General features: G+C 54.4%; 7 protein-coding genes across 7 annotated transcripts; 3 read left to right on the plus strand and 4 right to left on the minus strand.

The window, feature by feature from the left end:
* Nucleotides 1-514: 514 nt before the first annotated feature.
* Nucleotides 515-2,224, plus strand: POSPLADRAFT_1150222 (hypothetical protein; the record flags this gene model as incomplete). The annotated part of the gene is made up of 7 exons (XM_024486393.1): nucleotides 515-560; nucleotides 616-729; nucleotides 1,653-1,718; nucleotides 1,761-1,850; nucleotides 1,914-1,969; nucleotides 2,031-2,127; nucleotides 2,184-2,224. The coding sequence occupies 7 exons, from the start codon at nucleotides 515-517 to the stop codon at nucleotides 2,222-2,224; spliced, it is 510 nt and encodes a 169-aa protein (XP_024336273.1).
* An 826-nt stretch (nucleotides 2,225-3,050) lies between these two features.
* POSPLADRAFT_1048794 (hypothetical protein) lies at nucleotides 3,051-9,287 on the minus strand (the record flags this gene model as incomplete). Its single annotated transcript, XM_024479595.1, has 10 exons — nucleotides 3,051-3,118; nucleotides 3,211-3,352; nucleotides 3,428-3,723; nucleotides 4,675-4,678; nucleotides 4,750-4,974; nucleotides 5,047-5,356; nucleotides 5,416-5,830; nucleotides 5,979-6,003; nucleotides 7,752-8,763; nucleotides 8,824-9,287. The coding sequence occupies 10 exons, from the start codon at nucleotides 9,285-9,287 to the stop codon at nucleotides 3,051-3,053; spliced, it is 2,961 nt and encodes a 986-aa protein (XP_024336274.1).
* A 1,373-nt stretch (nucleotides 9,288-10,660) lies between these two features.
* POSPLADRAFT_1067221 (hypothetical protein) lies at nucleotides 10,661-15,420 on the minus strand (the record flags this gene model as incomplete). The annotated part of the gene is made up of 10 exons (XM_024482158.1): nucleotides 14,851-15,420; nucleotides 13,729-14,787; nucleotides 13,117-13,465; nucleotides 12,739-12,792; nucleotides 12,537-12,666; nucleotides 12,124-12,374; nucleotides 11,927-12,064; nucleotides 11,508-11,873; nucleotides 11,104-11,456; nucleotides 10,661-10,772 (listed from the first exon to the last, which is right to left on the minus strand). The coding sequence occupies exons 1-10, from the start codon at nucleotides 15,312-15,314 to the stop codon at nucleotides 10,661-10,663; spliced, it is 3,276 nt and encodes a 1,091-aa protein (XP_024336275.1). The 5' UTR covers nucleotides 15,315-15,420.
* A 406-nt stretch (nucleotides 15,421-15,826) lies between these two features.
* Nucleotides 15,827-16,805, plus strand: POSPLADRAFT_1059672 (hypothetical protein; the record flags this gene model as incomplete). The annotated part of the gene is made up of 2 exons (XM_024481184.1): nucleotides 15,827-16,242; nucleotides 16,289-16,805. The coding sequence occupies 2 exons, from the start codon at nucleotides 15,827-15,829 to the stop codon at nucleotides 16,803-16,805; spliced, it is 933 nt and encodes a 310-aa protein (XP_024336276.1).
* Nucleotides 16,806-17,147: 342 nt separating this feature from the next.
* Nucleotides 17,148-18,219, plus strand: POSPLADRAFT_1075629 (hypothetical protein; the record flags this gene model as incomplete). Its single annotated transcript, XM_024482837.1, has 2 exons — nucleotides 17,148-17,608; nucleotides 17,633-18,219. 2 exons carry the CDS (start codon nucleotides 17,148-17,150, stop codon nucleotides 18,147-18,149), a joined length of 978 nt encoding a protein of 325 aa, XP_024336277.1. The 3' UTR covers nucleotides 18,150-18,219.
* Nucleotides 18,220-19,378: 1,159 nt separating this feature from the next.
* On the minus strand, nucleotides 19,379-21,052 carry POSPLADRAFT_1150204 (hypothetical protein; the record flags this gene model as incomplete). Its single annotated transcript, XM_024486392.1, has 5 exons — nucleotides 19,379-19,783; nucleotides 20,210-20,415; nucleotides 20,543-20,544; nucleotides 20,664-20,758; nucleotides 21,035-21,052. The coding sequence occupies 5 exons, from the start codon at nucleotides 21,050-21,052 to the stop codon at nucleotides 19,379-19,381; spliced, it is 726 nt and encodes a 241-aa protein (XP_024336278.1).
* Nucleotides 21,053-24,338: 3,286 nt separating this feature from the next.
* Nucleotides 24,339-26,300, minus strand: POSPLADRAFT_1184248 (hypothetical protein; the record flags this gene model as incomplete). Its single annotated transcript, XM_024489066.1, has 6 exons — nucleotides 25,802-26,300; nucleotides 25,711-25,752; nucleotides 25,602-25,664; nucleotides 25,276-25,557; nucleotides 24,913-25,017; nucleotides 24,339-24,860 (listed from the first exon to the last, which is right to left on the minus strand). Exons 1-6 carry the CDS (start codon nucleotides 26,156-26,158, stop codon nucleotides 24,339-24,341), a joined length of 1,371 nt encoding a protein of 456 aa, XP_024336279.1. The 5' UTR covers nucleotides 26,159-26,300.
* Between the last annotated feature and the right edge of the window lie 536 nt (nucleotides 26,301-26,836).

Genomic DNA, 26,836 nt, shown 5'->3' on the forward strand with positions numbered 1-26,836 from the left:
ACGAAGTGAATAGAACTGGGGGACAGGGTGCCCCAGGATGCTGCCTTATATACATGAGGGAAAACCCCCCAGGGACCGGTAATGGACCCCTGGTACCTAGCTGGGTAAGGATTACTAAGTATCATGTGCCCTATGGTGCGATATGGTGTTATCGATGATGTCATAGTCTGGCCCTGCCCTGCCCTGGGCCTAGGGTCCAGAATTGACCGGCCTATGGCCTAGTGCCTGAGCCTAGCTCCTACCTATGATGTCAGAATGATGTCATGGTCCAGACAGAGTCTGGTTTCTATCTAGAAAAGGTCCGGCATCAGAGTCCAGCCTGATGTGTCCAGAACAAGATCATGTGTCGCTTATTTAAGCGGATAACCCCTTAGATATGCAGCTGTACCCATATGCGGACGGATAAGTATGGATAAGTCCCTATACCCTTTGATATGTCCGCAGAAATAGCGGAAAAATGAGGTAAAATTAGGGAAACTGTGACAGGCGGGCTCATTGTATTCGGGGCTTGTAGATGGTAGCCAATGCAGGTGTGGGGCCAACATGCCCCCTTGTTGAGAGTATGTCTACGTCTCTTTTCCACTCTATCATGGTGATGGCTTTCTCCACCCAAAGTGGACGTGGAAACCTGGGACCGCACAATCGCTGTCAATCTGACAGGTGTCATGCTGTGTTACAAATATGCTGCACTACAGATGATCAAGCAGAAGCGGGGCGGCAGGATACTCGGTACGCACCTGCTGCATGTTAGGTGTATTCTAGTCTCGTTTCCAGACCTTATAGGCGGATCACGTGTGCTATTACCCAATTGGGTGGCGGAGATCTAAAAACCCCTGCACACTCCCGCCTATAAGGCCTGGTGAAATTTGCAGGGAGGGAGGGGGGTATCCATCACGCGTCACCAAAGTCACCGGTGACGACGCCGTTACCTCTCGCGTCTGCTCGTGTACGTGACTGCGTCCGACGCGCCTCGCGTCTCGCGCCGCGCACTTCGAAACTCAGTCGCTAGTCGATGTATGTGCATGTATGCTATGGTAGACAACCTACATAATCATAATGTCGTCTATTCCAACTACTCATCTGAGCCCTTGGCTGAGCTCGCTACGCAGTGTCGTTGACGATTCTGACTCCGACCTGGACTCCCCGCCGGCTTCGGACTTGGGCAGCGATATCTTTGACGACCACTCGGGGCTTCTGTCTCTGCAGACGAGTACTGGTGCGTTTTTGCTGCTTTCTCACGGGCCTTCTTGAGGATAGACACCGAGAGCGTTGAAAGACCGTATGAGAACTCGGCAAGAGTGAATATAGCGGGGGCCATACTACGCGCCGTACATAGATTGATGGAACACATCGCAGGCAAGACACGCTGCAGACGTGTTAAGCGCCAGGGCGTGACGGATACCCCCCTCCCTCCCTGCAAAATGCACCAGACGTTAAGGGGGGGAGTCGTGCAGGGTTTTTTGGAACTCCGCATCCAGATATAGTAACACTCCACGTGATCCCTTCTCCCCCCCTTAACGTCTGGTTACGAGACTAGGTGTATTCGCTGTGCTGAACGGACTTGATCATATGTCTAGGTGCAGTGTCCGTGTTGGGAAAGAGAGGCAGGAAACCTTACAGGACCTCCAAAGTAGCAAACTGATAGAGTCCAGGTGCCCTGCGGTGTTCCGCTTATTGTGCGACGAAGTTCGGTGTTAGAGGAATCACGCAATCGCTCAGTGAGTCGCATCTTTCTCGAACAATGTCCCACGAGCGCTCAGGTTTGGAGAAATATTGCACAGCGCTGGAGTTGGCGGAACTTAACATCACAGTCAATGCATACTGCCCTGGCGTGATCGTGTCTCCGATGAGTGCGCTTGCCCTCCTTGCACTCGCAAAGGGACATTCATGCTAACGCATGCTGCGTCGATCAGCCACGCTGGAGATGGATATGCGCTATGGAGGGCGCCCTGGCGCCACCATCAAGGCGGTATGTCCAAGACCTCACTGCGTCATACGGCAAAGTAACCAGCTTGCATCTACTCACGCAGCTTTTGGGAATTCCACTCGATAGCCCAGAAGTTGGTCCAGACGTCATTGCTAGTGTGGTGTCGTATCTTGTCAAGCCAGAGGCATACTTCATTACTGGTCAGTACAGTTGGCACTCATTCTGATTATTAGCATCCAATGCAGATACTATGCAGGTCAGTCCATCGACGTGAACGGGGGCACGTACATGGGGTAAAGATCTCTTAGCGGAAGAAACTACAAGGAAGTCGCCTTTGTCGCCTATTGACAGCGTTTCTGCTGCTGCACCAATATGCGTATTGATTGCTTCACCATCCTGGTCGAGACAGAGCTCATTAAGCAAGACATGCGCGCGAATGAATAATGATTGGTGACGCGTCTGCAGTGTGATAATGAAGAGTCCTCCAGGCCCCATCTGCCATGTGTTTGTTCCGTCACCACGCACTACGCTTCTACCTCATCGCATCGGGCAGTCACAGAACTGGACTTCGGGCCAGAGACACGTTTGCGTCAAAACGACTAGATATGATTGCATGCGATCTAAACGGTGAACCTTCGAGAAAGTCACAACAGACTACCTTGATACAACTTTTGTCTGCGTCTCGCTTCCTATTTTTGCGCCTGAAATGCATATAACCACCACCTTTACCTTGGTTCCTCGCAGGAGATGTCACTCCCCGTTGTCTAATAATGTTTGCCATAAGGCCATAGATAAGGCTACGAGAGGACTCGGCGGAGATGCAACCCTAACGTTAAGTTTCAAATCAATGCCCCTTCAAATAAGTGTCCCTGGTTACCAGAATTTATATATATATGGACACGTAAGTCGCGGAACTGGCCTGCAGTTATAGGAAAAGACAGACTATAAAGAAACACATACAGGTTAAGCTGAACATTGTACATAAAAGCCCTTGTCATCCAAATACATTTTCACCACAAGGGTGAATCCAATAATCGCGGGCACGAACAAAGGCGACATGAAGGCGAGGACAATCCAACCGCTCGTAATATGCGGAAACGGATCGCGTTTCGAAATAGTAAGCCTATTGCAGGTGCGAAACGGAAACCAATAGCGCGCCAAAATAGTGAGCCTGTCCCAAGCGCTCGCAATCTGTGGAAACGGATAGCAATCCCAAATGAAAGACGGCATTTTAGAAGGCGTAAACACCGTCCATAATACCAGCGCGAATGAGTAGCACTGACCAAAAACGAGCCAGAAGATCATGCTCTCTCTCTCAAAGAGCGTACTATTGTTGGCTTGGAACCCTGTGAGCAATGAGAGCACGATATACGGGAGGTAGAGCAGCGTCATTATCGATCCGAGCATGGTCATGGCCCATTTAGGCTTGGAAGGATAGGGGTCGTTTTCTTCGAACCTTCGCGGGCTCCGGATGTCTGTGTCTGACGGGCCGTGACGTACAGGCGATGTCTCTGCAGCGCCTGCAACGGGAGCGCGTGGTGTACGGAGAGGATAATTGTTGATGGATGAGACATGGAAGGTGTGTGCGCCTTCAACGGGAGTATCATCCGAATGTAACTTGAATCTCTTGATGGTCCCTCCGGATCTGACAGCGAGCACCTTGTGATCGACGTCTGGCCCCTCCGATTCTTCGATGGATAAGAACGCGAACACAAACTCATCTGCCGGGTCCGCAGTATCCACAGGATCCGAGTCCGTGCCGATGGAATTGGTTTCCGCCAGCGCCCTTGGGACCGCTGATAGGCGCCAAGCCCCTCTGGGCCCCGATACACCTCTTTTCGGCAGTCGCATCCCGCCTGGCACTTCGACTCAGTCTCCCAACCCTTCGATTTCGCCTTCGACGCTCTTCGACATCTTCGACGGTGCGCGACATTTACTCGAAGCTCGGCACGGTCGTCCCGATGCCTCGCGCGTAGATCTCGGAACATCTTCCGCATTCGGCGAACAATAGGGCCACTTGACGCCGCTCGACCAAGCGCGCACATCGCTCCAAGCCACACCGACGTAGCCAGTCTTTCCCGATTAGGTATCGAACCTCGCGGCATGCCTTCGACGACGGCTACCGGTCCGAAGTGGCCATATGTTGCTCTTCATCTCCGCGTTCGGCATGACGTCACTCTACCGATGGATTTGATGTGTGCCACTCGGTGAGGCAGCTTCTTGAGGAACAATGCAAAGCCCCTTGTACCAGTGTGCCACTTTCGATAGTCGTAGCGTCCTGTGTAGTATAAAATCTGTCGTACTTCTCTCTAAAAATACAAGATCCGGTCCCCCCCTCGAGTTCAGAGCTCATAAGTCGAGTTCAGAGCTCATAAGTCGAGTTCGCCCTACGTCTAAGCCTAAAACTGCGTCACTTCGTCCCTCACTGCGTAACCTCGAAACCTCGTCCACTGCGTTTACTCGTCGATACCGTCTCGACGAACCCTTCGACTTCGACTATTGTCGAAGAAACTGCGAACCGCGCCCTAGCTAAGTCCACCCTTCGAGTCGTGTCCCCTTCCTTCTACGATACATCGAAGAGCTCCGCCGAGCTTCGATCGTCTCCGCTAACGACCCACAGCCTCCGAGTAGCTTCGACGACGTGTCGAAGCCACCTCGTACCTTCCCTAGCGTTCGTAACCTTTTCCGAAGGCGTTTCTCGTGTTCACTCGAACCGCGGGACACCTTGCTGCTAACTCCCCTCTCACTAGACTATAATCCGTCTCTCTAGTCCCTTTAGGTCGCACCCAGGTTAGGGGTTAGGGTTTCGTAGGTCGTATCACCGCAACCATGCCGTGTAATCTTGCGCCATTTCTACCCGCCGCCTCTGCGCAGACTCCAGTATGCAGCACGTATCGGCAGGACATATCGCCTATGCTCAAATTGCAGAGTAGGTTGACCAGGGACATCAGGGCGTACGGTATCACGGAGAGGCCATACACGGCATACCCGAACCTGCTTATTTGGTCTCCCCAGGAAGCGTAGAGGGTGACGATGGCCGAGATGAGCTGGAAAATCGAAACGATCATCGCCGCGATCCTCCGCGGTCAACAGAGATCGATACCTCCAGTGTCTTCTACATTAGAGCGCAGCAGGTTCCGTATTGCCCCGACGTGATCTGCAGACACCTCCTTGTTGTTGAAACCCAAGCGCATCATATCTGGCCGAATGGTGCTGGCCTGAGGGCCACGGACAAGCAGCATATACTCTTTAATATATGCTTCGCATAGGGGTTGAATGAACATAGAAACGTCCGTACGAACACTGCAAAAGAGGTATCCAGGAGGCAGCACCGTCTCCCCGAACATGTTGTATTTATTCGAATCGATCTTTACGACTGGGAAGTTGGGCCCTTCGACTTTGAACTGTGCGAGAGATCGAGAGGCTTCTCTGCGACAGAGGTAATTTATCAACTGTAGTACCCAATAGTCTGACTGCAGGTGACGTACTCGTCGGTTATGTCGTGAAACATCGCAGGTAGTTTAACCCATATAAGCTCTTCCGTCTGAGATGGCTGCCACCGACGCGGATCCCGTGCCACCAAGACGATCGTGCCAGATAACAACGCCATAGTGACCTCGTCTAAACCAAAGGGCGATAGACTGCTTATACCGACCATAATGCATATTGACCGCACCAGACCGCCATACGGAAGAAAGAGCGCGAAGATAGAAGGAATGGAGATCCAAGTCTTGTATCCTATATAGACTGCGGGATCCAGTGTTCCGATGAGTCCAGGAGTGGTTGCAGCATGGGCGACGTAGTTGGTGATGAAGAAGAGGATCAGGTCCCATATGATAGTCAAGTCTTTCTGGCAACGAGACGATGTAAGGATGGGGGCGGAGAGGACAGGTATGACAAGCGCTGCGCATATGATAATGTATGGCAAACCCATAGTGATCAGGCAGCGCATATTGAAGTCACAGCCTGAGTGAGGATCGTGCAAACGATGGCTACACGAATTGTAGGTTGAAGATTAGCCCTAATACGGCCCAAGCTTCGAACCACTCACCGTTGTGTGTGAAGATGGCGCAGTACTGGTAATGAGCTGTCTTGTGGACGGAGACGAGGTCGAGACGAGCCATTATCTACCCTACTGTGGCGATACTGGCCACGCCTGTTCTTCGTTGCGGGAGATCAGGGTGACAAAAGACATGAGGTGAGGATGTGCTCTTATCTCCTCTACTCTGACTCACAGTCTGGCACAGGCTCGCTGCAAGGCAGTGCGTACGGCAATCCGCCTGATCACATGCACGGATCTTAGGACCGTCGGACAGGATGTGGGGTGCATCCCAGGCTCCTAAAACCAGCCCCACAATCGCGTTCTTCGCTCCTACATACGAGAGGCCAACTTAGTGTTATATACGAAAAAATAAAATCACGTGATTGATCCGAAAGCGAGAGCACGTGAGAAGTCAGAATAGCCGAATAAGAGGAGGACGAACGCTATAGAGGGGCTGGCGCAACTGGTCGCCGAGTCATCCCCGAGCGCTGAGGTTTTGGCGTCTAAACAACTATTCCCCGCTCCTAACCCTGACGTAGGTCTTATTTTGGCTGGATTGCAGAGTAGCAATTCCAGCTGCAATTCGGCACACCTTGATCGGCCCGTTAACCGCAATTGAAAGTGAGAAGTCGAATCCGCTATTCAACTCCTTACCTTTGGTGCAGGTGTCATGAGATACATGACACTACATTGTGTCTAGATTAGAAAAAGTTACATAGATCATAGCCTGCAGAATATAATTTGTTACAATGCCTCTCTTCGGACAGTCTACAAGCATTTCTCCAGTGCTTGAAAGAACATGAAATAAACATACCAGAACTTCTGGTCTCCCTGCTACTCAGCGACAATGTGGCCTCCTGGTCAGTACTCAATGATATCACTCGATACATAGGTCCCATGATGTATACCCTTCATACGGCTCAGGCAACCCGTGCGCCTTTGCGGGCGCGGGTGCATGAGACTGCGAAGAGTGCGGCCTACCCGAATGAGATCATCGCACTCACACAAATGGAATAAATCAAGACCTACATCAGGGTTAGGAGCGGGGAATAGTTGTTTAGACGCCAAAACCTCAGCGCTCGGGGATGACTCGGCGACCAGTTGCGCCAGCCCCTCTATAGCGTTCGTCCTCCTCTTATTCGGCTATTCTGACTTCTCACGTGCTCTCGCTTTCGGATCAATCACGTGATTTTATTTTTTCGTATATAACACTAAGTTGGCCTCTCGTATGTAGGAGCGAAGAACGCGATTGTGGGGCTGGTTTTAGGAGCCTGGGTGCATCCGAAGAACGAGCGATGATCATTTACAGGGATGAGATGGACGAATGCAAGACCAGCGGTGGCTGGAAGCCTTGCGCGCAGGCGTGATCCAACTGATCAGTAGTCGATCGCAGGTCGATCGGTGGTTCGAAAAAGAAGGCTTTACAACAAGCCGAGTGCCATTGCATAGCTCGGTTTGGATATACGGAGAGACAACGCTCGCGAGACCAGCATTTTCGTAATGTCACATAAATCATCAGATCACAACAGCATGAGAAAAGTCTGCCCCCAGTGCGCTTTCGATGGTCCCATATACGAATAGTCCACCTCAACCACCACGTTCGAACTCAGTCGTGCTCACCTTCAATACCTAGCAAGCGTGGAAGCCCATGTCTTCCAAGTACATCTTCGCAACCTCGCAGAACCCCCCAATGGCGGGCACCACAAAGGCCACCACAGCTATCAAGCCCGCCCAATCCTTTGGGGGCTTCTCGGTGAAGATGGCCGCGGATATCTGGCTGACAACGAGCCACGAGGTCATCCATGCCCGCTCGGCGACGGTGCTGCTCTGTGCCTTGTAGCCAGTCAGGAAATTGATGATGACATACGGCAAGAAAATGGCGGCTGTGGGTAGTAGGATGCAGAGGACGTCGGCGAAGACATAACCCCACCATATCCACGTTCGTTCACTAGGAATGTTCCCGATGATCCCCCAACCCCGCCCTTTCTCGGGCGACAATGCGGAGGGGAAAATGCGATCGTTCAGATCCGCGATTTTAAAGTTGAATAGGCGAATGCCCGCGTCGCCACCAGCTGCATCTGGGTCGAACCTGAACTTTCTCCTGAAGTCGCCCACAGAAACCACAAGCTTGGGTCGATCGTCCACAGATGGTTTCTCGGTCTCGGGTAGCTCCACGGACAAGGATGCGAGCGTGTACCCATCCTTGAGATGCGGCCGCTCCGGCGCGCTCATGTCCGCTCCTGTACTCTCTGGCGCTACCTCTCGCACCGTCCCCACTGCACCATCGACTCTGGAACCAGTGCGGCGCATGGCTTCCTCTAATATTGCCGTGCGGAGGACATAGCGGCAAGGCCACTCGCCCATGCTGATATTGCAGAGGAGGTTGATGAAGGACATCAGGGCGTAGGGGATCACCGAAAGCCCGTAGGCGGCATAGCCGAAACGGCTGAGTTGATCTCCTCGGGTGTTGTAGAGCGTGATACTCGCTGACACGAGCTGCACGACCGATAGCAGCGCTTTCATCCACCTGCGAGGACGGCAAAGTTTTATATGCGCGGTGTCCTCGACGTTGGACCGCAGAAGCGCCTTCGCGAAGGCGATGGGTGGAGGGAGAACCTTGGCATTAGACGCAGCGGAGATCCACTTGAGGTCAGGCGAGAGGCAGCGGAGCTCGTATCCATCGGGCAGCTGCGCGCCTCCGAATACGTCGCATTTGTCTGGCTCGACCTGAGCAGTCGGGACACCCGCGATGCTGTCATCGAGCACAAATTTGGCAGAGATTTGCTCAGCCTCACTGAAATAAGCTGTCGTCAGGAGAACATGAAGCTTGACAGTAGAGACAAATGACACTTACGACTCCGTAATGTTGAAGAACTCTTCAGGTAGCTGCACGGGCACCTCCTCGGGCCATATTGGTGGAGTCCAGAGCGTAGTACGCGCTACCACAAGCATGGCACCAGATACCAATGCAACAGACACCTCGTCCAAACCGATGTAAGACATTCGGACCATGGCCATCATGAGCAACGACGATCGATACGCCCCGCCGTAAGGCAAGAACAACGCACAGATGACCGGCCACGATAACCATGCCTTTAAACGCCAGATGTGGACGTATACTTGGGAATCGAAGTAGCTGGGATTGGTCGCTGCATGTGCAGCATAGTTTGTCGCGAAGAAGAGGATGAGGTGCCATACAGTTGTGAGATCCTGCTGGCACTCGGTTATGGCGGGCAGAGGCGCAGAAGCTACTGGCACGAAAAGGAGCTGGAGGAGAATAACGGGACAAGCGCAGCAAATGTATGTCCACACGGACATTGGTTCACTATCTTCAAGTAAGGGCAACGATTCTGCTGCAAATGATGGTCCAGCGCTGATGTCCGAGAAAATTCCGGGCTAGACGCACCTTTGGTTGAATAACAGATGCGTGGAAGAGATATGTACCTGTCAACCGGTCAAGTATAGTGTCCTTTTGTACCTTGACGTGGCTACGGTGCATAAACCATACCCGCCTCCCCTTGTGTCGTGAAATACCGTCTTCAGCTGGCAGGGACTTTTGTCAGCCGTAAACGCAATCATAAGTGAAGAGGCTACACCTGGCGTGTGTCCTGACATGATAGGCGGTATCCATGAGCTGAACAGACACAAAACCTCGGGGAGGACACGTTGGCGGAGCGATGCGTACGCATTGCCGTATGTTGTCTGATACGTTGAAGTACATGCACCGCTGGGCGGTGTGAATGCATGTTGTTTTCGACAACGTGCAAAGCACGAGTGCGAGGGGTAGAGATGTAATATGGCCTGACAATGTCCAGTAAGACTGTCCTGTGTCTAGAGCTTCTGTTATGACCGATCAAAATAAACCAATGACTCGTCCGCAGCCTTATACATATAATATGGACGTGAATGATTTAATGAATATGACTATCTCTTTAACGCGGGACTTCATTCGCTCCGTGCGCGACCCGCCTGCAGAATGCTCCGCAGTACCTAGTAAAAGTTCAGATGCGCATGCAAAATGATGATACTGTCGGGTAAGAGGGTTTATTTTAGATGAAGTCGTCCACTGACCACTCGTACCTGCGATATTATGCGGATATGAGAATAAACACCCTACGCATTGAGGTGCGCCTCACCTTGTACACTGGTATGTCATAACTTTAGACCGAGCAGACACATGTCTTACCATGAATAGTTTTTGTTTCCTCTTGAGGGGCAGAAATAAAACAAATATATCTGTGAATGAATGTGAACAGCGTGGGCTGTAGTAATCGAGCGCACCATCTCGTCTACGGAAGGGCGTACTCACCGCAACAATGCTTGGGGATGGAAGTTGGCGAACATCAGCAACTATTGATGATTAATGTTCATCCAAGCGCATGTCTTCGATAAATATCGGATAGAAATCTGTACCAGGAAGCGTGTCAATGAGGCTTATACAGTTGGCTTGCAATGGCGAACGGTAGACAGACCAATGCAAATGAAAGCTTGATAATTCTCGCGCCGAATGTGGGAAGTGGAGGTTGCACAAGCGGAGGTTAAATCAAATGCCTATATCATCAGGCCAGACCACGTTCCGTAATGTCCGGCCTATCAAGGCGCCTTCCTCACATGCCACAAAATCATGACCACGCACTAGAGGCTTCATCGTCCCAGTCGACATCTTTCCTTTGAAAGCAGGTGCCTGGAACTCAATGGGTTACGGCATCAAAAGCTATCAACAAAGTTCTGAGAATACCAGGTCCACGAGGCTCGCATTGAAGTTGAATGTCATGGGAGAACAGCATCGAGGATAAAATGAACCTGCAATCAGTTGGGGTGCCTACCGGGTTAATGCGGTAGAGCAAGGCAGAATATCATCAGGAATATCACGCTCCAAAACGTGACAACCTGCAGTCAATTCATAGATGGGAGGAATGTATGGTACCATCTATGGAATACCTCATAATCAAAACTCAGCTATAGTTACACAAATCACACAACAGTTTGGTGAAATACAACATCATGACGTAGAGCCGGCGGCAATGGTCGGGGTCGACATAGGCCTCGAGATCTGTGGCATGAATGTCCGCCTGCATAAAATCACGACTGTTAGTATGGAAGACCCTCAAAAGGAAACAAACGGCCAGCGTACCGGTTGAGCACGAGGCCCTTGAGTGCTCTAATTTCCCGGCGCACTTCCTCTTCCTCCGTAGACAGCCCAGGCGCACCTAAGCCTGCACCAAAAGGTGCCGTAGGCATGCGGAACGTGGCGTACGTCTGCGTCGCTATGTAGCCAGTGAGACTCGCTAATGCCTGCATCGTGTGTTCGAAGCGACTCTCTCTCGGTGGCGAATGACTCGAAAGTGAGGATTTTAGGCCGATGAGTGACTGGAGTAGGGGAGATGGTGAAGGTGGTGAAGGTGCGATGTACGACCAGACTGTTGAGTCGCCCGTTTCTTCGGAACGAAAGAACGCGCTGGTCGACAGCGTCTGCCAAACCTTCTCCTGCAATCACGCTTTGAGCGGATGTGGCAACCAATTGGGAGGATGATATACCTCGTACTCATTTGACCCGTCGCTCTGTTTCAGCCATGGCAAGTTTGCCTCGAGCGCAAGGAAGATCTCATCGGTTGTCGCGGTTTTGCTCGACGCTTTCACACCGGAGATCGCGCAGCGTAGAAGTGTCACCTCAGGAACGTCTCGCCGTCCCGCGCTTGCCTTCACCACCTCATCCAACGTCTGGCAATGGCCATACTGTATATCCTGGAATGGCTCCGGGCGTGGTAGAACGGCGGAACTAGCCACCTGCGTCGCCTTGAGTGATTCGAGTGATTCCGTCAGTTTACTCAGTAAGTCCTTGTGGTGTGACCGTAAGGAATGTCGCGCTTGGAATGTCTTTGCGATCCTAGGATAGAGGAAACGCTGCAGACATTGCGCTTACTAAGTGAATACAAGACAGATTGCGGAGAACTCACGAAATAAACCAGCAGCAGGGCCGCAGAGCCGCCTGCTATCCAGCTTACGATCCTTGCAACACCCAGCAATAGGTTGGGAAGGTTCGACGGAGGGGGCTGCGGGTATGTTCGCGGCGGAAGTAACGGCAATTGGGGAGGCTGGGATGACGTCGCAAGCATGTAGCTCAGTACACCTGAAGTAATCGTATAATGCTCACTTGATCCTGGAGAAGACTATCTATCTCTGCATCGTCAAGCCCTTTCTCCTTGAGGAATCTACGTTTCGCAATATTGTCTTCATGCCGCACTTGCGGAGATGCTAGGAACGCTCGGGCCTTTACCAATAGGTCCGATCTATCATTGCTAGGAGCTCCATCTTCTGCTGATGATGTAGCTGAAGTAGCTTCCGCCTCTACAGACGGAGGCTGCTGCTGCTGAACACCTTGGTCCTTGTCGTGGTCGTCCATGGCTTGGGGAACGCGGCTCGGGATGGCCCGCTATGCGCCACACGTGACCGAGAACAGCGCTATTAAACGCGCTTCGCGTGGGACGCGCCCCGCGTTGCGGTACATACTACACCGATCACACGATGATGCTTACAAACGCCGCTGCAACCATGTTGAAAGCGTACCTTTTCCCATCGCCTCTTGCATCTTACAGCCATGGCACAGGTCACCACTGTACAAGTCCTTGCGGGCGTCGGGGCTGGCCTCCTCGCTCCTCTCGTCTACCGGCTCCTCAATTTCATCTGGCTCTATTTCCTACGACCAAATACGGTACATACATTCCTTCATACGCCATCCGCTTACGCGCTAGTCACTGGCGCTACGGACGGCATTGGCAAAGCTGTTGCCCAAGAGCTCTATGATCAGGGGTTCAATTTGATCCTACACGGCAGAAGCGAGGAAAAAATGCGCAAGGTCGCAGAGCAAATTCGGTCACGAGGCGCCCGCGACGTACTCTACTTCATTGCAGATGCATCCGCCACTGGCCTCGACTATGAGCGTTTGCTCCGACCATATAGGGATCTACAGATTACGCTCGTCATCCATAACGTTGGCGGCCAGTCATGGACCACGGAGAGGTGCGTATTCTGGATCGACCGGTGTCGTTCTCATTAACGACTGGGCACTCCTCAGAGTCGACGGTCTGAGCGAGTCAGACATATATGAGACCGTACAAAAGAATGCCCTCTTCTCTCTCCTTCTCACCCGCACACTGCTCCCCAAACTTCGCGCATCCGCCAAAAACGCCCCCGTTCTCGTGCAGTTTGTCGGCTCGATGGCCGGCGAGATCTCTCCCGTGCGCTTCTCCGTGTATGCAGGTTCGAAGGGGTTCCTCAAGGCGCTCGTCCGAGGGCTCGACAACGATGAACATTTCTGGGACGGCCCGTCCGGCGTGCAGTTCGAGTACCTCATGGTTGGCCAGGTACAGTCAAACAGCGTGCACTGTGCGGAGAGTTGGGGCGCGCCGAGCTCAGAGCGCTTCGCCAAGGCCATGATTGGACGTATGGGCTGCGGCTGGCGGAAGTACGCACCATACTGGCCGCACGCGACGCTACTGTGGACGATGGAGTTACTGGGTGAGAAGACGATTGACAAGTACACAGCGCAGGCAATGAGAGAGCTCGGGGCGGCAGAGGAGAAAAGAGCTTAGTTTGTGTTGGGTACCTACTGGGGCATCGTTTGTATTGTGTTGTACGTCTACATGATTCTCGTTTACATAGCTTTTGTACTAAGGAAAGACAGTGCTTGTTTTACTACTACAATGATATCCTGTGGACCTCAGATCAACATCGATGGTACCCATTATCTTCCAAGTACATTTTCGCAACAAAGTAAAACCCTCCAACCGCAGGGGTCATCAGCACCGGCAGAAGTACCCAAAACACTGTCCTTGAGAGCCGTGCAAGGAATAGAAACCCCCAGGTGAACCCAGACACCTGACTCGCGACGACCCACGCCATCATCCACGCACGCTCACCGACGGTGCTCTGCCCGGGCTTAAAGCGTGTGAGCACGAAGATAATCACGTACGGCAGTATGATCCCCGCGTACAGCAAGGCGATGAAGAGCACAAAGTTGATTGCTAGCACGAGGAACTTGAAGGAAGGGAAGGGGTAATGGGTGCCGAAGAACTCCATCTCGGTGGGCGCAGATGGGCTGACGCGGTCGTTGATCGAGGCTACGCCGAAGGTGTAGGCGGAGCTGCCGGCGGATGTGGTGGGGGACAGCCTGAACCGTCTCCTGATGCCGTCAACACGCACGACGAGTGTCTTCGACGCTGATCCTGGCTCGATCTCCACAGAGAGGTACGCAGCGGTGTACCCATCTTTGATATCCGGATCCACGGACTCTGTCAGACTCGCTTTCTCCTCGTCATCCGCAAGCTCCAGGGGCTTGACCACACCTACTGCGCCGTCGAAACGGGCGGACTCTCGGCGTTCCGCTTCCTCCAGTATGGCAGTGCGCAAGACATATCTGCATGGCCACTCGCCTCTATGTCCCGCACAGAGCAAGTTGACCAGGGACATCAGCGCATATGGTGCGACCGACAGCCCGTATGCCGCATACCCAAACCGGTTGATCTGGTCTCCGCGGGAGTCGTATAGAGAAATGATGGCGGACACGAGCTGCACGATGGACAAGATGATCGCCGTCCAGCTCTTTGGCCGGCAGAGCTTGATGTCGCGCGTATCTTCTACATTGGAGAGGAGCAGACCTTGGGCAAACTCGATGTTGCCAAGAGCATTGTGTACACAACAAGTGTATCCTTCCGGGACTTGCACATCTCCGTACGTCGGCCAGTCAGATGGGTCGATCTCTTCTACTTTCTCCCCTAGCGGTTCGACCTCGATCTGAGCGAAGGGTTCGGCAGAATCCCTAACAGCCGTTCATGATTAGACAACAAATAATGATATCGCAGATGAGGCTTCAGGGGCGCACTGATCTGGTATGTCATCGAATCCTTCCGGCAATCGCACGTGAACGAGCTCTTCACGCCCTTCAGGAGGTTCCCAGCACGGCTCGCGGGCCACTATGATCATCGCACCGGACATAAGCGCTATGGATACTTCGTCCAAGCACGAGACATAGTACGCATGTAGCATCATGAAGCATGACCGAATCAGGCCTGTATTTGGCAGGAAGAGCGCAACGATGGGCGGCCATGGGATGAAGATTTTCGACCTACCGATACGGATGTACGTATCGGTATCGAGCGAAGGAGGGACCGTCGCAGCGTGGGCGAGAAAGTTAGTCGCGAAGAAACCAATGAGATTCCACACAATGGATAGATCCTGCCGGCAGGTCGGTGAAGTCAAGAGCGGTAGTGATGTTGCGGGTACAATGCAGAATGCAAGAAGCAGAACGAGAAAGGTAAGGAGCATGCCTGTCCGTAGGGGTGCCATGTCGCAGCCGTAGATGAACACAGTTGGGGGGCGAGCGAGTGATCCTTATGATAGTCGTCACGGCGAGCCCCCCTTCTCTTGGTATATGATAATGATTTGATGTGGTTCACAGCGCCAATCGGACTAGATGGCCTTGGCCTGTAGTCCTGTAGCGAGTCCTGCATCCAGTCTTGTCTTCCAACAAGCATCGCACCATGCCTACTTACTGAAAGTTGGAACGTACCTCCTTCGACCGCTCCGAGAAGCCTATTAAACAGAGTCGAAATTGCGCAGGGCTGCAGCCATTCTCCAGTGGAGAGCCCTCTCGTATTTGAACGAATTTGCTATACAGATGCCTCGCCAAGACCTACCGTGGCTCGTTGCAGTTTCGCACATGAGATGCGGGTTCGAAGGCAGTGCTCATCATGACCTGCCGAAATCACGGGCCAAGCCGAGCCGCATCGTACAAGATCGATCGAGATAAAGTACTCCCCCCCAGTATGGACGTCGTGTTAGCATCTTGAATACAAGACATGGTCGTGTTTAGTGATGCTATTACTCTCGTTGGCCTGCTCTCGCTGGCCTCTTTATCCTATCGCTTCTTCTCGACCGTCTGGTTGTACCTTCTCAGACCGAGCACCGTGCACCACTATCTCCATGGCCCTTCGCCATACGCACTCGTCACCGGTGCCTCAGACGGTATCGGGAAAGCCACGGCCCTGGAGCTCTCTAGGAAGGGATTCAATTTGATCCTTCACGGCCGTAATGAAGAGAAGGTCAAGAAGGTCGCTTCGGAGATTCGCGCACAAGGATCTCGCGATGTCCGCTACTTCATTGCGGATGCAGCGCAGGGCGGGCACAACTTTGCGAACCTCGTGCAGCCGTACAAGGATCTGAACATCACGCTTCTCATCAACAACGTCGGTGGGACTCATATGCATGGCGAGAGGTATGTCCGCCCTTTGAGCCTGTAATGTCGTGCCTGACGGACGCAGGATTGATGGCGTACCCGAGTCACATCTTCAGGACACAGTCAACTGGTCCGATATGTTTGGGCTCTTCCTCACTCGTGCCCTCCTGCCACAACTCCGCCAGTCTGCCACGCATGGCCCGGTCATGGTCCAGTTCGTTGGGTCCATAACAGCGGACATTTTCCCACCCCGCCTCGCTGTCTATGCTGCTTCTAAAGCATTCCTACGAACCCTCTCACGCAGCCTGGAAAACGACGAGAAGGTATGGGGCACTCCGACGGGGGTGAAGTTCGCATACCTCACCGTGGGGGAGGTGCAAACGAACGGGCAGCCTTGCGAGGAGACCATCATGTCCCCCAGTGCCGATACCTTCGCGAAGGCACTCGTTGCGAAAGTTGGGTGCGGCCAGAAGGCATATGCTCCCTACATGCCGCATGCGTTAGGACAGTGGGTCCTGAGCATTTTGCCGGAAGGAATTGCGGATTCGTTCGTTGCAGATAGCATGACCAGGGCCCTCGCTCTGCACAAGAAGTCCATCTAGGCTGTTACTCGGATGAACAGTCGTTGGCCATATAGCACAATGTTTCCTACAGTGTAGCAGCGCGTTGGACTTGCCCTCGGGTAAGAGGTGTTCTCGACTAATAGGTCTACATACAGATATTTATGTGTATGCCGAGTACTGATATGTGCTCCCCAAAAATGCACAATTGATCGTGAGCAGGTCGTTTTACCTCGTACACCCCTTCGAGGCCACGTCGATGACGTCACTCCACCTCTCGATCAATATTATACGCCATGTAAGCTCAAACACAACTCCCTTCAGACGTGATTGCAGCATTGCAACAATTGATTTCCAAGCCCCCCTCATTCCTGTGTGTCGACAATGATAAACATTGCTGTTCAGGCTCTGGCCGTTGTGGGGTTTCTCTTACTAGTCTCCTTATGCTATCGCCTTCTGTCATTCATCTGGTTCTACCGGCTCAGGCGGACCTCTGTGCAGCAATATCTCCATGATGACTCTTCGGCATATGCACTAATTACAGGTGCTTCCGACGGTATCGGGAGAGCGGTTGCTCAGGAGCTCTACGACAAGGGCTTCAACCTCATCATTCACGGGCGCAACGAAGACAAGGTGCGAGGCGTCGCTGAAGACCTTCGGGCCCGAGGCTCGCAGGACGTCCAGTACTTCATCGCAGACGCGGAGAATTCAGGACACGACTTCGCGCAGCTGATCAAACCGCTCAAAAGGCTCAACGTCACGCTGGTCGTCCACAACGTCGGCGGGACCATCATGAGTCGCGAGAGGCACGCCCATCCTTCTTCTCCGCATATACCATATACCATGTACTGAAACACAAAACAACGCAGGATCGACGGCCTTTCGGAAGCGGACCTACAAAGCATCGTCACCCGGAACGCGTTCTTCCCGCTCTTCCTGACGCGCGCTCTGCTTCCCCAGCTCCGCCTCTCCGCCATCTCCGGCCCCGTTCTCGTGCAGTTCGTCGGCTCGCAGACCGCGGATATCGCCCCGCCCCGTCTGCCCGTGTACTCCGCGTCCAAGGCGTTCCTCCGCGCGCTCGCGCGCGGCCTCGACAACGACGAGCGCTTCTGGGGCGCGCCGACGGGCGTGCGCTTCGCCTACCTCGCGCTGGGCGAGGTGCGCACGCACACGCACGACTCCGCGCACAGCGCTACGTCGCCGAGCGCGGAAAGCCTTGCACAGGCCCTTGTCGCGCGGATCGGCTGCGGGAAGAGGGCGTACACGCCGTACATGTGGCATGCGATCTTGCAGTGGCTGCTGGGGTTCTTGCCGGAGACCACTGTCGACGACTACGCAGCCGAGGCTATGGCTGAGGTGTTCGCCCGGCGGAAGAAGGCGGCTTGATATGGACTTCCCGCTGTCTTTCTTGTCGTAGCCTGTCCGAAATGGCGATATGCCCCTCCATTCTGTCTTCTAGCTTAGTGTGACATAGGCCTAGTAGGATACTTCACTTCCTGTTTTGCGATACTACTATCAGATCCTCACACAAGGGCTAGGCCGCATACAACCACCGCCGCATCGGCGCGCTCTCCAGCAGCTCGGTACGGGTTTCTCGGCCGACACGAAAGTGGGCTGCTTGTGTGCTGCTGAGCTACTGATGCCGAACAACGCGAGATGCGGCTGGCGAGAACGTGCGTTGCAAGAACGGCCCTGAAAACACTCCCGCGAAGCTTCGACGCCCGTCATCGCCCCGGGGACGCCAGAAGCCTGTGAAATCGCTCGGAGGATCCTTGGGCACCCTTTCCAGCCTCGAGATCAGGCTGCCTGTTATGTACAGGCGCCGCACCTCACGCGCACACGCGGGACTATTGCTAGGGTGCTAGGGTCCAGATCCCATGCTATCAGATACACCGGCAGCAGTTTCGGATCTACAAATACAGGGTGCAGGCGTACAGGGCTGTATGACACGGGGGTATCGTGCTTCTGGGACGCGAACGGTATGTGGGAGGGCCGGTGTCAGTGAGGGGGAAGGAGAAAGATCGGCAGTGAGTGGAAGTGAGCGGTGGGAGGAGACACGGGATCCGGGCATTTGCTGTGTACACTAGTACTGGGAGCGAACGCGAGCACGAACGTGCACAATGCATGATGTCAACCAAGAAAAAGCCCCAGGGCCTAGATGTATGGCACGACGGAAAAAGAAGGCAATAAAAATGCAGAAGCCGGGGCGGGGAACGTGCGATGCATGTAGGAGCTTGTGAGAACGAGAGTGGAAAGATGCGCAACGGAGTAGGAGATGTAATACAGTAGGGCAGGCATAGATCAAGGGAGCGGAAAGCGAGACGTCAGTCAGCGTGGAGATCATGACAGGCGTGGGTACCCAATCTATGTCGTGTCAGCGTGCAGATCGTCAGACGCTGTTTTGAGTGTCGTTCGTCAGATGTGCGGGGCAGCCCGCTCAGCAGGAGCGCAGCAGGGCCTGTGCGCGCGTCGCGTGCGCCTTGTCTACGAGCAGGTTCGCAGTTTTGTACGTCGAGTTGTACATGTGGTTGATCCCGTTTTCCTCGAGCGTGCGCGAGAAGCGGTTCACAAGACCGTGCTTGTCTGTCACAGTGCTGTCAATACCAAAGCTGTCGTTAGGGTTTGATTGGGGTGCACTGACCTAGGCCGAACTTTCGCAAATCGATCTGCAGGCACCGCATCGGTCCCTGGGCCTCCCGCGCGCCCTCATCGTCGTCTTCCTCATCCTCCTCCGCACCTGGGTCAGCTGTCGGCGACACTGCGCGCGAGTCCAGGACGTCCAGCTCGTCGCTGCAGATGACCATGTGCCGTTCGCTCGGTGGGAAGAGTGCCGCCAGTAGCTCGACAGGGGCCGTGAGTGACGAACCCTCCGCCGTCCGCGTGAAAGAGAAGAAGGGTACAGGGGGCGGAGAAATGATGCTCGCGCACGAAGACGCAGACGATGATACGGATGCCGAGCGTTCGCGAGGCCCGGCGGCGGGAGGCCGAACAGTGTCGGTGGTTAGGACTGTGTCCACCGTCTGCAGTGTGTCGACGGTGTCGTGGTGTGTTAAACGCGGCCTGGTTTCTGAGTGTGAGCGTTGGCGACCGTGCTCATCGTCAAAGGGCTCCGAATCCGAATCGTCGTCGCTTGTATCACCCTCCGCCTCTTCCCACGGCTGCTCCTCTGAGCTGTCGTAGAGCGGGGACTCAGGTTCCGCGAACAGCGCAGGGTCCTCCTTGGGCGAGTCTGGGCCCACGCGCGTCGTCGTGTCACTGCCACTCGCATTTCCACCCTCGCCATCGCTGCCGCTGATGACTACATGCAGGCCTGGCACAGCGGTAGAACCCAGAGGTGGGTGCACGCCGTTCAATACCGACGGCGGAGGGGAACAGCGAGAAAGCATGGCCAGAGAGTTCGAGCGCGAGCGACCAGCGCTGTCGATCGGCTTCCCGTCCCTGCCCACGATCAACTCGGGGAATGCAACAAGCTTGACGATCTTCAGCCCCCATGTCTCGGCGCTGTCGTCCCTCAAGCCGACATACGTCAGGTCCGGCGCCAGCACGCTCACATCGCACCCCGAGGGCGAGTGAGACTGCGAGCGGGTCATCGCTGGGCGGGGTGGGATGGCGGGCGTGCGCAGATCGTCGTCTGCCTCCTCCGCCTCATCACCTGACGGGTCGAAGGGGGAAGTAAAGTCACCCGGGTTCGACATGTGCAACAGCGGTGGTATGGAAGCGCCGCGGGATCCGGAAGAGCTGCTCGTGCCGGTCGTGCTGCTGCGCGAGCGCGTAAAGACGGCTCCCCCCTCGGGGTCAACACGCTGGTGCAATGGTGACGCGAGCGCGCCGAGGTCGAGCAGATGGACAGGCACGCCGTCATCGTCGGCGGGGGAGAGCAACGGCGAGGTGAAGGTGGACACCTGCGCAGTGAAATTACTCGGGTCGGACGAGTAGAGGTCGAAGCCAGCACGCGCGAGGAGTTGCATGACCTGCGCAAGTCGGGAGGACTTTACCTAATGGAGGGAGAGGGCGTCGTCAGCGAGACTGCGGGAAAAGCGGACATATGACGCAATGTGAGGAAGCTGATCGCAGGATCAGGGACGATGCAGGGACAGGTACGAAGGAATCCCGACGGCGGCGCACCCGCACGGTCGCGAGGGCGGAGATAAGAAGGTGAAGATAGGAAGGGGACATGGTTTATTCGGGTGTGTGAGCGGATTACGTGTAGGATAATGATGTAGCGAGAAAATTGTATTGGTGGGAGGGGCGAGAGCATTCGAGACACTCACAAAGATGAAATCGCTCATGTACGAGGACTGGTATAGGATAGAGATGCCAGCGGCCGCGAGGGGGGCAGAGAGCTCCCGCACGCGTGCACCCGACTTGTCTGCACAGCGGATCCATGAGCGGGCAAGTGATGGCTGTGTGAGAGGGCCTGCGGCGTACCGAGCTGGTCAGAGTGGGAGTCAATCTGCAGAACGCTCCATCTGTCAGAGGAGAATTCGACGGGCTCCCATTGCTGGGGGTGCCTGCGCCGTCTCGCGAGATCCGACAAGTCGTGCTGCTGGTGTCTGTTGGACACCCTTGTCGCACGGAGCTTGCGTGCGTCCTTCTTGGCTAGTTTTTGAAAGTCGTCGAGCGCATGATGCTCTACGAACAAGCTCAGCTCGATCTCGTTGCATGTGACGTTGAGGAAAGTGGGGTCTGGTCTGAGGATCTGGCGGAGGATGTGCTGGGTGAGGCCGCTGAGGCGGGAGCGAGGAAGATGGACGAGGGCGAGCGAGACGGGAAGAAGGGAGATGGTGACACTGTCGGACATTACAGTCGGGGAGGGGTTCCCTGCAGGTGAGCAGGCGGGGGGAGAAGGGGGGGCTCGTGAATGAAGGGGACGAAGAGACGGTGAGCGTCTCCTTAGAGTAGAAGGGAGTAAAATAGGCGTGAGGGAGCCGCCGGGGACTGGCGGGAAGGAGAGCTGGCCGACTGACGATGGCGACAAAATCGGTCCTGGCAATCATGAATTGTTTTGATAGACGCCCATTATATGACTGTGACGTCCCTGTTGATCCCGGCCCGATCATGTCCGACGCCGTCCTCCGTCCTCCGTCCCCACCGCCAGCAATCGCTTGACCCCCGGCCAGACAAACGGCCTGCATCATGCACCCGCACATAACTCTTAAACAAGTCCCGCGATAAGCAACCAGAAATAGAAACTCCCTACTGAATTGGAGGTAATCTCAACCGAAGCAGGACACAACGGTTCTGATGGGCGCTTCTGATCACGATCGAATGCACAAACTGCGCTCACATCCGACCTATTTATTCACGCCCTTAGCCGTCCCTCTTCGCTGGCCCTACGGCATTTGTGCTCGCAGACTTCAGCCATTCACTGTTCTGCTCTCATTCCAACGCAAATCTCGTGTTCCTTGGTCACGCTCGTCTTGAAATGGCAGCAGCGGTGACACCCTCACGATCATCATCACACGTTTGCTCTCCGTAGCGCCCTCGCAACTTCCTCTGATAGTCGCCTACCCAAGAGGCATACGTATGGCCACCAAACGTTAAGAGAACGCTCTCATGTACGTCTTCGCACTGACAGCCGCACACTCTCACCGCTCGGCCTACAGTCGGCCCATGTTCTTGAGTCGCCGACGGCATCTCAAGTATGTCCCTATGTCACATTCCCTCTTCTCTAGAACGCGACAGACGGATAGCGGAGTGCCGTACTTGTTGGCCGCTCCCCCTTCTTAGTTCTTGACATAGAGTCCTTCCCTCCATGTCTGAGGCCCAGACCGGCCCTCCATTTCAATTCCGCGAATCTACTCGCCGAAGTAAAGGCATCACTCTCGCAATTTCATATGCATTATCACCTCGACATCCCGCAGCTGTCCAGGGACTCATAACGGCACAGGGCGCGAACACGCAGAACAGGCTTCCCTGCGCGGCGGAATCCGTAGCGCTGTTGGAGTGACTATTAACGTTCATCGCAGACTTCGTAGGAGGACTGTGCCACAACGGTCTCAGCATTCTCGACCCTGATGGCCCACGCGCCGCTCCGCTCGGAAGAATGTCAACGGAGGCCAAAGTAGCTCCCTTTCTCTGGGCCCGGCGGACGCCGTGGCTAGTGACCGGCGCCCCAGACCGTGGCCCTCATTCACCGCACATGTGGCTGCGGCGCGTTGAACACATAGCTGCAGGAGCGTGCCGGCATGCGGGCAATCAAATGCACAACGGCATACGAGGTTCTCGGCATCAGGTCAACTAATTGTGCTCCACGGTGGTACCGACGGATCTCACGAGGGCGAGACTAAGACCACTGCAAGACCTCCCTGCTGCGGTCTCGGTCGAGCTTGGTCAGGTATGTATCAGCTCCCATGTCTCGCTCGCCTGGTCACGTATTGCTGTTGCTTCTGCCGGCAGGGCGACCATTGATCGGGGCGTTGCATAGCCTTAGCGGGGTGATCGTCTGTCTGCCCAGAGTGGTAGCCACGTTCACGGGGCTCGAGTGCGAAGCGCTGCCGTTATCCGGCGGCAAGTATATCATCTCGCACGTCTGATGCGTGTGTACACATTGTGCCTTCTGCAGCGCCCAGCGAGCAGAGATCATCTCGATAACGCCTCCGGAATGGCTTTACGTTCCCCCAAACGCGGGTCTGTTACAAAGCCAAAATCAAATGCGACTCGCGAACTCGTCCAGCTGTCGGTTGTTGTGGCAATGAGGACTACCTTTGGGCTCCAGCATTCACCGGAGGTCGATCGCGCCGAACAGCACGGATTTGCACCGCGCCGCGACGAGTAGCATGCGATCAGCGCTGCGCACATTCGACCCATGTGTGCACTCCCTCGCCACCGACTGCATTGCCGCCCGCCAGGGTCGTACGAGCGCCGCGCCATGCTGCTAGCCTCGTGTTTGCAGCGGATCTAACCGCTCCATTCTTGTGTCCGCCGCTGTGGAACGTGCTTCACGAGACAGATCCTGTCGTCGATAGCTCGGCTCGAGGAATAATATCGACGGTCACAGGGCCGTCCGCTCGGTGTGGCTGCTGAGACAGTCTTCCATTGCAGAACCGTGAGGACGCGAACAACGAGCCTCGGTGACGATGAGGGCATGTGCGGCGAGCCCTGTCTTCGCTCTGTCATGCCACATGAATTGGACTGTGAAGACAAATCAGTCCGCGGACATGGATTTGATGATCCACTCCTCTCTGCCCAATTATGTCTTGACTTGTGTCAGAACAGGCACACGCGTCAGCTGTCTAATCATTTCCGTGTGTTCAAAGGTCAGTCGCTTCCTTCGTGAAGCGGGACCGACGGGCCAGACCATTCACGACGTACACATTGCTGCTTGTGAGGTTGCACTCTTGCCTGTTAGATCTATGCTGGACCTGGATCCTAGACGACAGCCTTACATGTTTCACGATTATGGACTAGAGTCATAGGTTCAGCATCGGTGACACTGCGCTTCCGGGCGAAGATGTACTTCAGACATATCATAGATGTATTGCATTCACTGCGTGCGGCAGCGACATGCCACGGATGCGAGAGACATGGATGGGTATCAGTAACACAGGAATGGGAAAGCTGGCAGATGATCAGCTACGCCTGTCGACTAGCGATAGATTGATACCAGTCGTCAAACGGCGGAAGCCCCTCGTCATCGTCGTCGCCCATGCTATATCCGTCAGCCCCCGTGCCCGAATACGAATAAGGCATAGTGTCCGCCACAACATCAGCGTGACAGACATCCTCGGATTCGTCTTCGCGCGTCACGACAGCGTGCTCTGAAGACATCACCAGGTCGACGTCATTCGGACCGACCGAATTAGGTGTCGGCGGACCCCCACTGTCCTGCGCACTCGAGGAATCAACATCCTCCATGCCAGCGTCGGCGGCTTCTTCGAACGGGTCGGGCTGGGCGTTTACGTAGTTTACGAATGAAGAAGGCACGGTGAGGTAGTGTCCAAAGCCGACGTCTTGCGGGTTGGGGACGGAGTTGTGGTACAGCGCCCAGCATTGTTCTGGGGCGGGTTCTTCAATCACGATGTGGGGTGTTGTACATGGCGTGACAGTGTCTATAACTGTCGCTCCCAGTGTTTGGGAGAAGAATGATAGAAGGGGCTGAAAATCAAATCAGCATCGATCTAGGTGTCCCGGTCGGGTTAGTACACACCTCCGCGGCATCTGTCCAGTGAAACGGTCTTTCAAAGCGCAGTCGGAAAGCAGGATCTCTCCAACGGACATGGAAAGACAGTGCCACTGACGCAGCCGCTTGTACCTGAATGAAATTACTTAGCGGATATAGTGACGTAGCTACGCGTACAATACTGACGGAAACCTTGTAGCAGTGGCGGTGTAGAGCGGTAATAATGTTACCTAGATATACGAATTCTCGCTCCTGTGATGACGAAGCAACCTGACGTTGTAAAGATATTAAGGATTACGTGTGGATATTAACTCGTACCTGCTGCCGCAATCGTGATAGATTGCAGACCCGGCGTGGTGCGGAAGGGAATAGAATATCATGGTCACTGACCACGACGGCTGCAGGTAGTGACTGTGGCGTCGGTATAGTAGACTCGGGCTCCACGCCCAACAGTGGGGGTAGGGATGCCAGAGAACTAGGCCATTCGTCCACGAGAGGCACACCTAGAAAGCTGGTATCCTGGATGCCGATTCTGTTCTGCCAGGAGGCCCAGTACAGATCCCAAGCATCTTCAGAATCTGGTGGCGTGATGACTATATGAGGTGCTAATGCCGGGTTCGCAGAGTCGATGATCAGACTGCGACGGTCCAGTTGGTATTGCAGCAGTACATCCTACAGACATCCGTTAGTAGCCGCGAAGTTGACAGCTTGACGACTTGACTTGCATTCCGCTCAGAGAATGTCTCTAAGTCCGGTGGCGAAGCAGAGGATTCCGTAATCTGCTAGCATTAGTGCGAGTATGGCGAGCAAAGTCGCAAGACATACTAGATCGTTGGGCATCTCGTGGAAGCCATCCTGGCTACTGTTCTGTAGAGGTTTGGGTTGCGAGTGATAGAAACAAGCACACGGTGCTCACTGTGTAGTGTGTATCCACATCGTCTTCAAGTACCTCGCATATTGTGGTCAGATGTGGCCTGTAAACCGCGTCGAGGCAGCGTGGAGACATTGAAGGCTGGTCATCTGTGCCACACGAGGTATCCCTGCGCCTATACGCAGCAACTTGCTGGTGATCGCAGCGTCCATCGTGCTTGTGTTCATCGTGCCCTGTGGGAAACCCTCCTCCCTTGAGGAGATCTACCTGCCTCAGCTTCGAGAAGTGCCGAGTATTACCGTAAAGCAGGAGTGTAAGCCCAGGTATGCCAGTTTGCGCGTGGAAGAAGAGTTCGACGACAAAAAGAGCTTGGAATGTTGTTATAATAGAACGGGTGGACATCGTACTATGCGAAACGAGGGGTTGCACCCTAAGCAACGTATTTATTGCGCAGACATCTGGGTGGCGGGTGGCGGTCTAGAAGCCCCTGTTGGTCGCAAAGCAACCTAGACATAGAGGGGCAATATACGGTCTTGTGAGCGGGGCCCATCCATCGTGTTCGGGGCAGGACGCCGGCTTTGACCTCAGCCACAAGCGCGACACAGCACGTGACAGGCGCGTCCGCGGAGCTGGACCGCGTCTGTACTCGTCGGGTACTAAAGCCGACGCCCGATAGATGACGTAGTCTTTATCTTAGCTTAATGAGTATTTTGTTTCAATGGGACGCAGTAAAACCTCCACTCCCCTGGCAGGCGTTTGGGCATGGGAGTCCGAACTGGCCATACGAATGAACCTACTGCAGGACGGTAGCATATGCTGATTTCTTTCTGCAGGATATCCGGCCAGCAGACACTGGATTATGTTTTAGCAGATATCCCTCGGCGAGACCGCTTGCTCAACTGCTCAAACTCATTGTGGCTTCTTGGATTTTTTATACTAATCTATTCAGGCTCTGGACCAAGAGTGCTAAGTATCTCCGGAGGCTGCAGCCGTTGACTCTTCACTCAACCGGTGGCCAAGACATCTGAGAGAGTGCTCCAAGAGAGTGCTCCAGAGGGGCTGGATATCTGCTCCTATTTT

Source organism: Postia placenta (assembly GCF_002117355.1).
Source record: "Postia placenta MAD-698-R-SB12 unplaced genomic scaffold POSPLAscaffold_12, whole genome shotgun sequence".
Taxonomy (NCBI): Eukaryota; Fungi; Basidiomycota; class Agaricomycetes; order Polyporales; family Adustoporiaceae; genus Rhodonia; species Rhodonia placenta.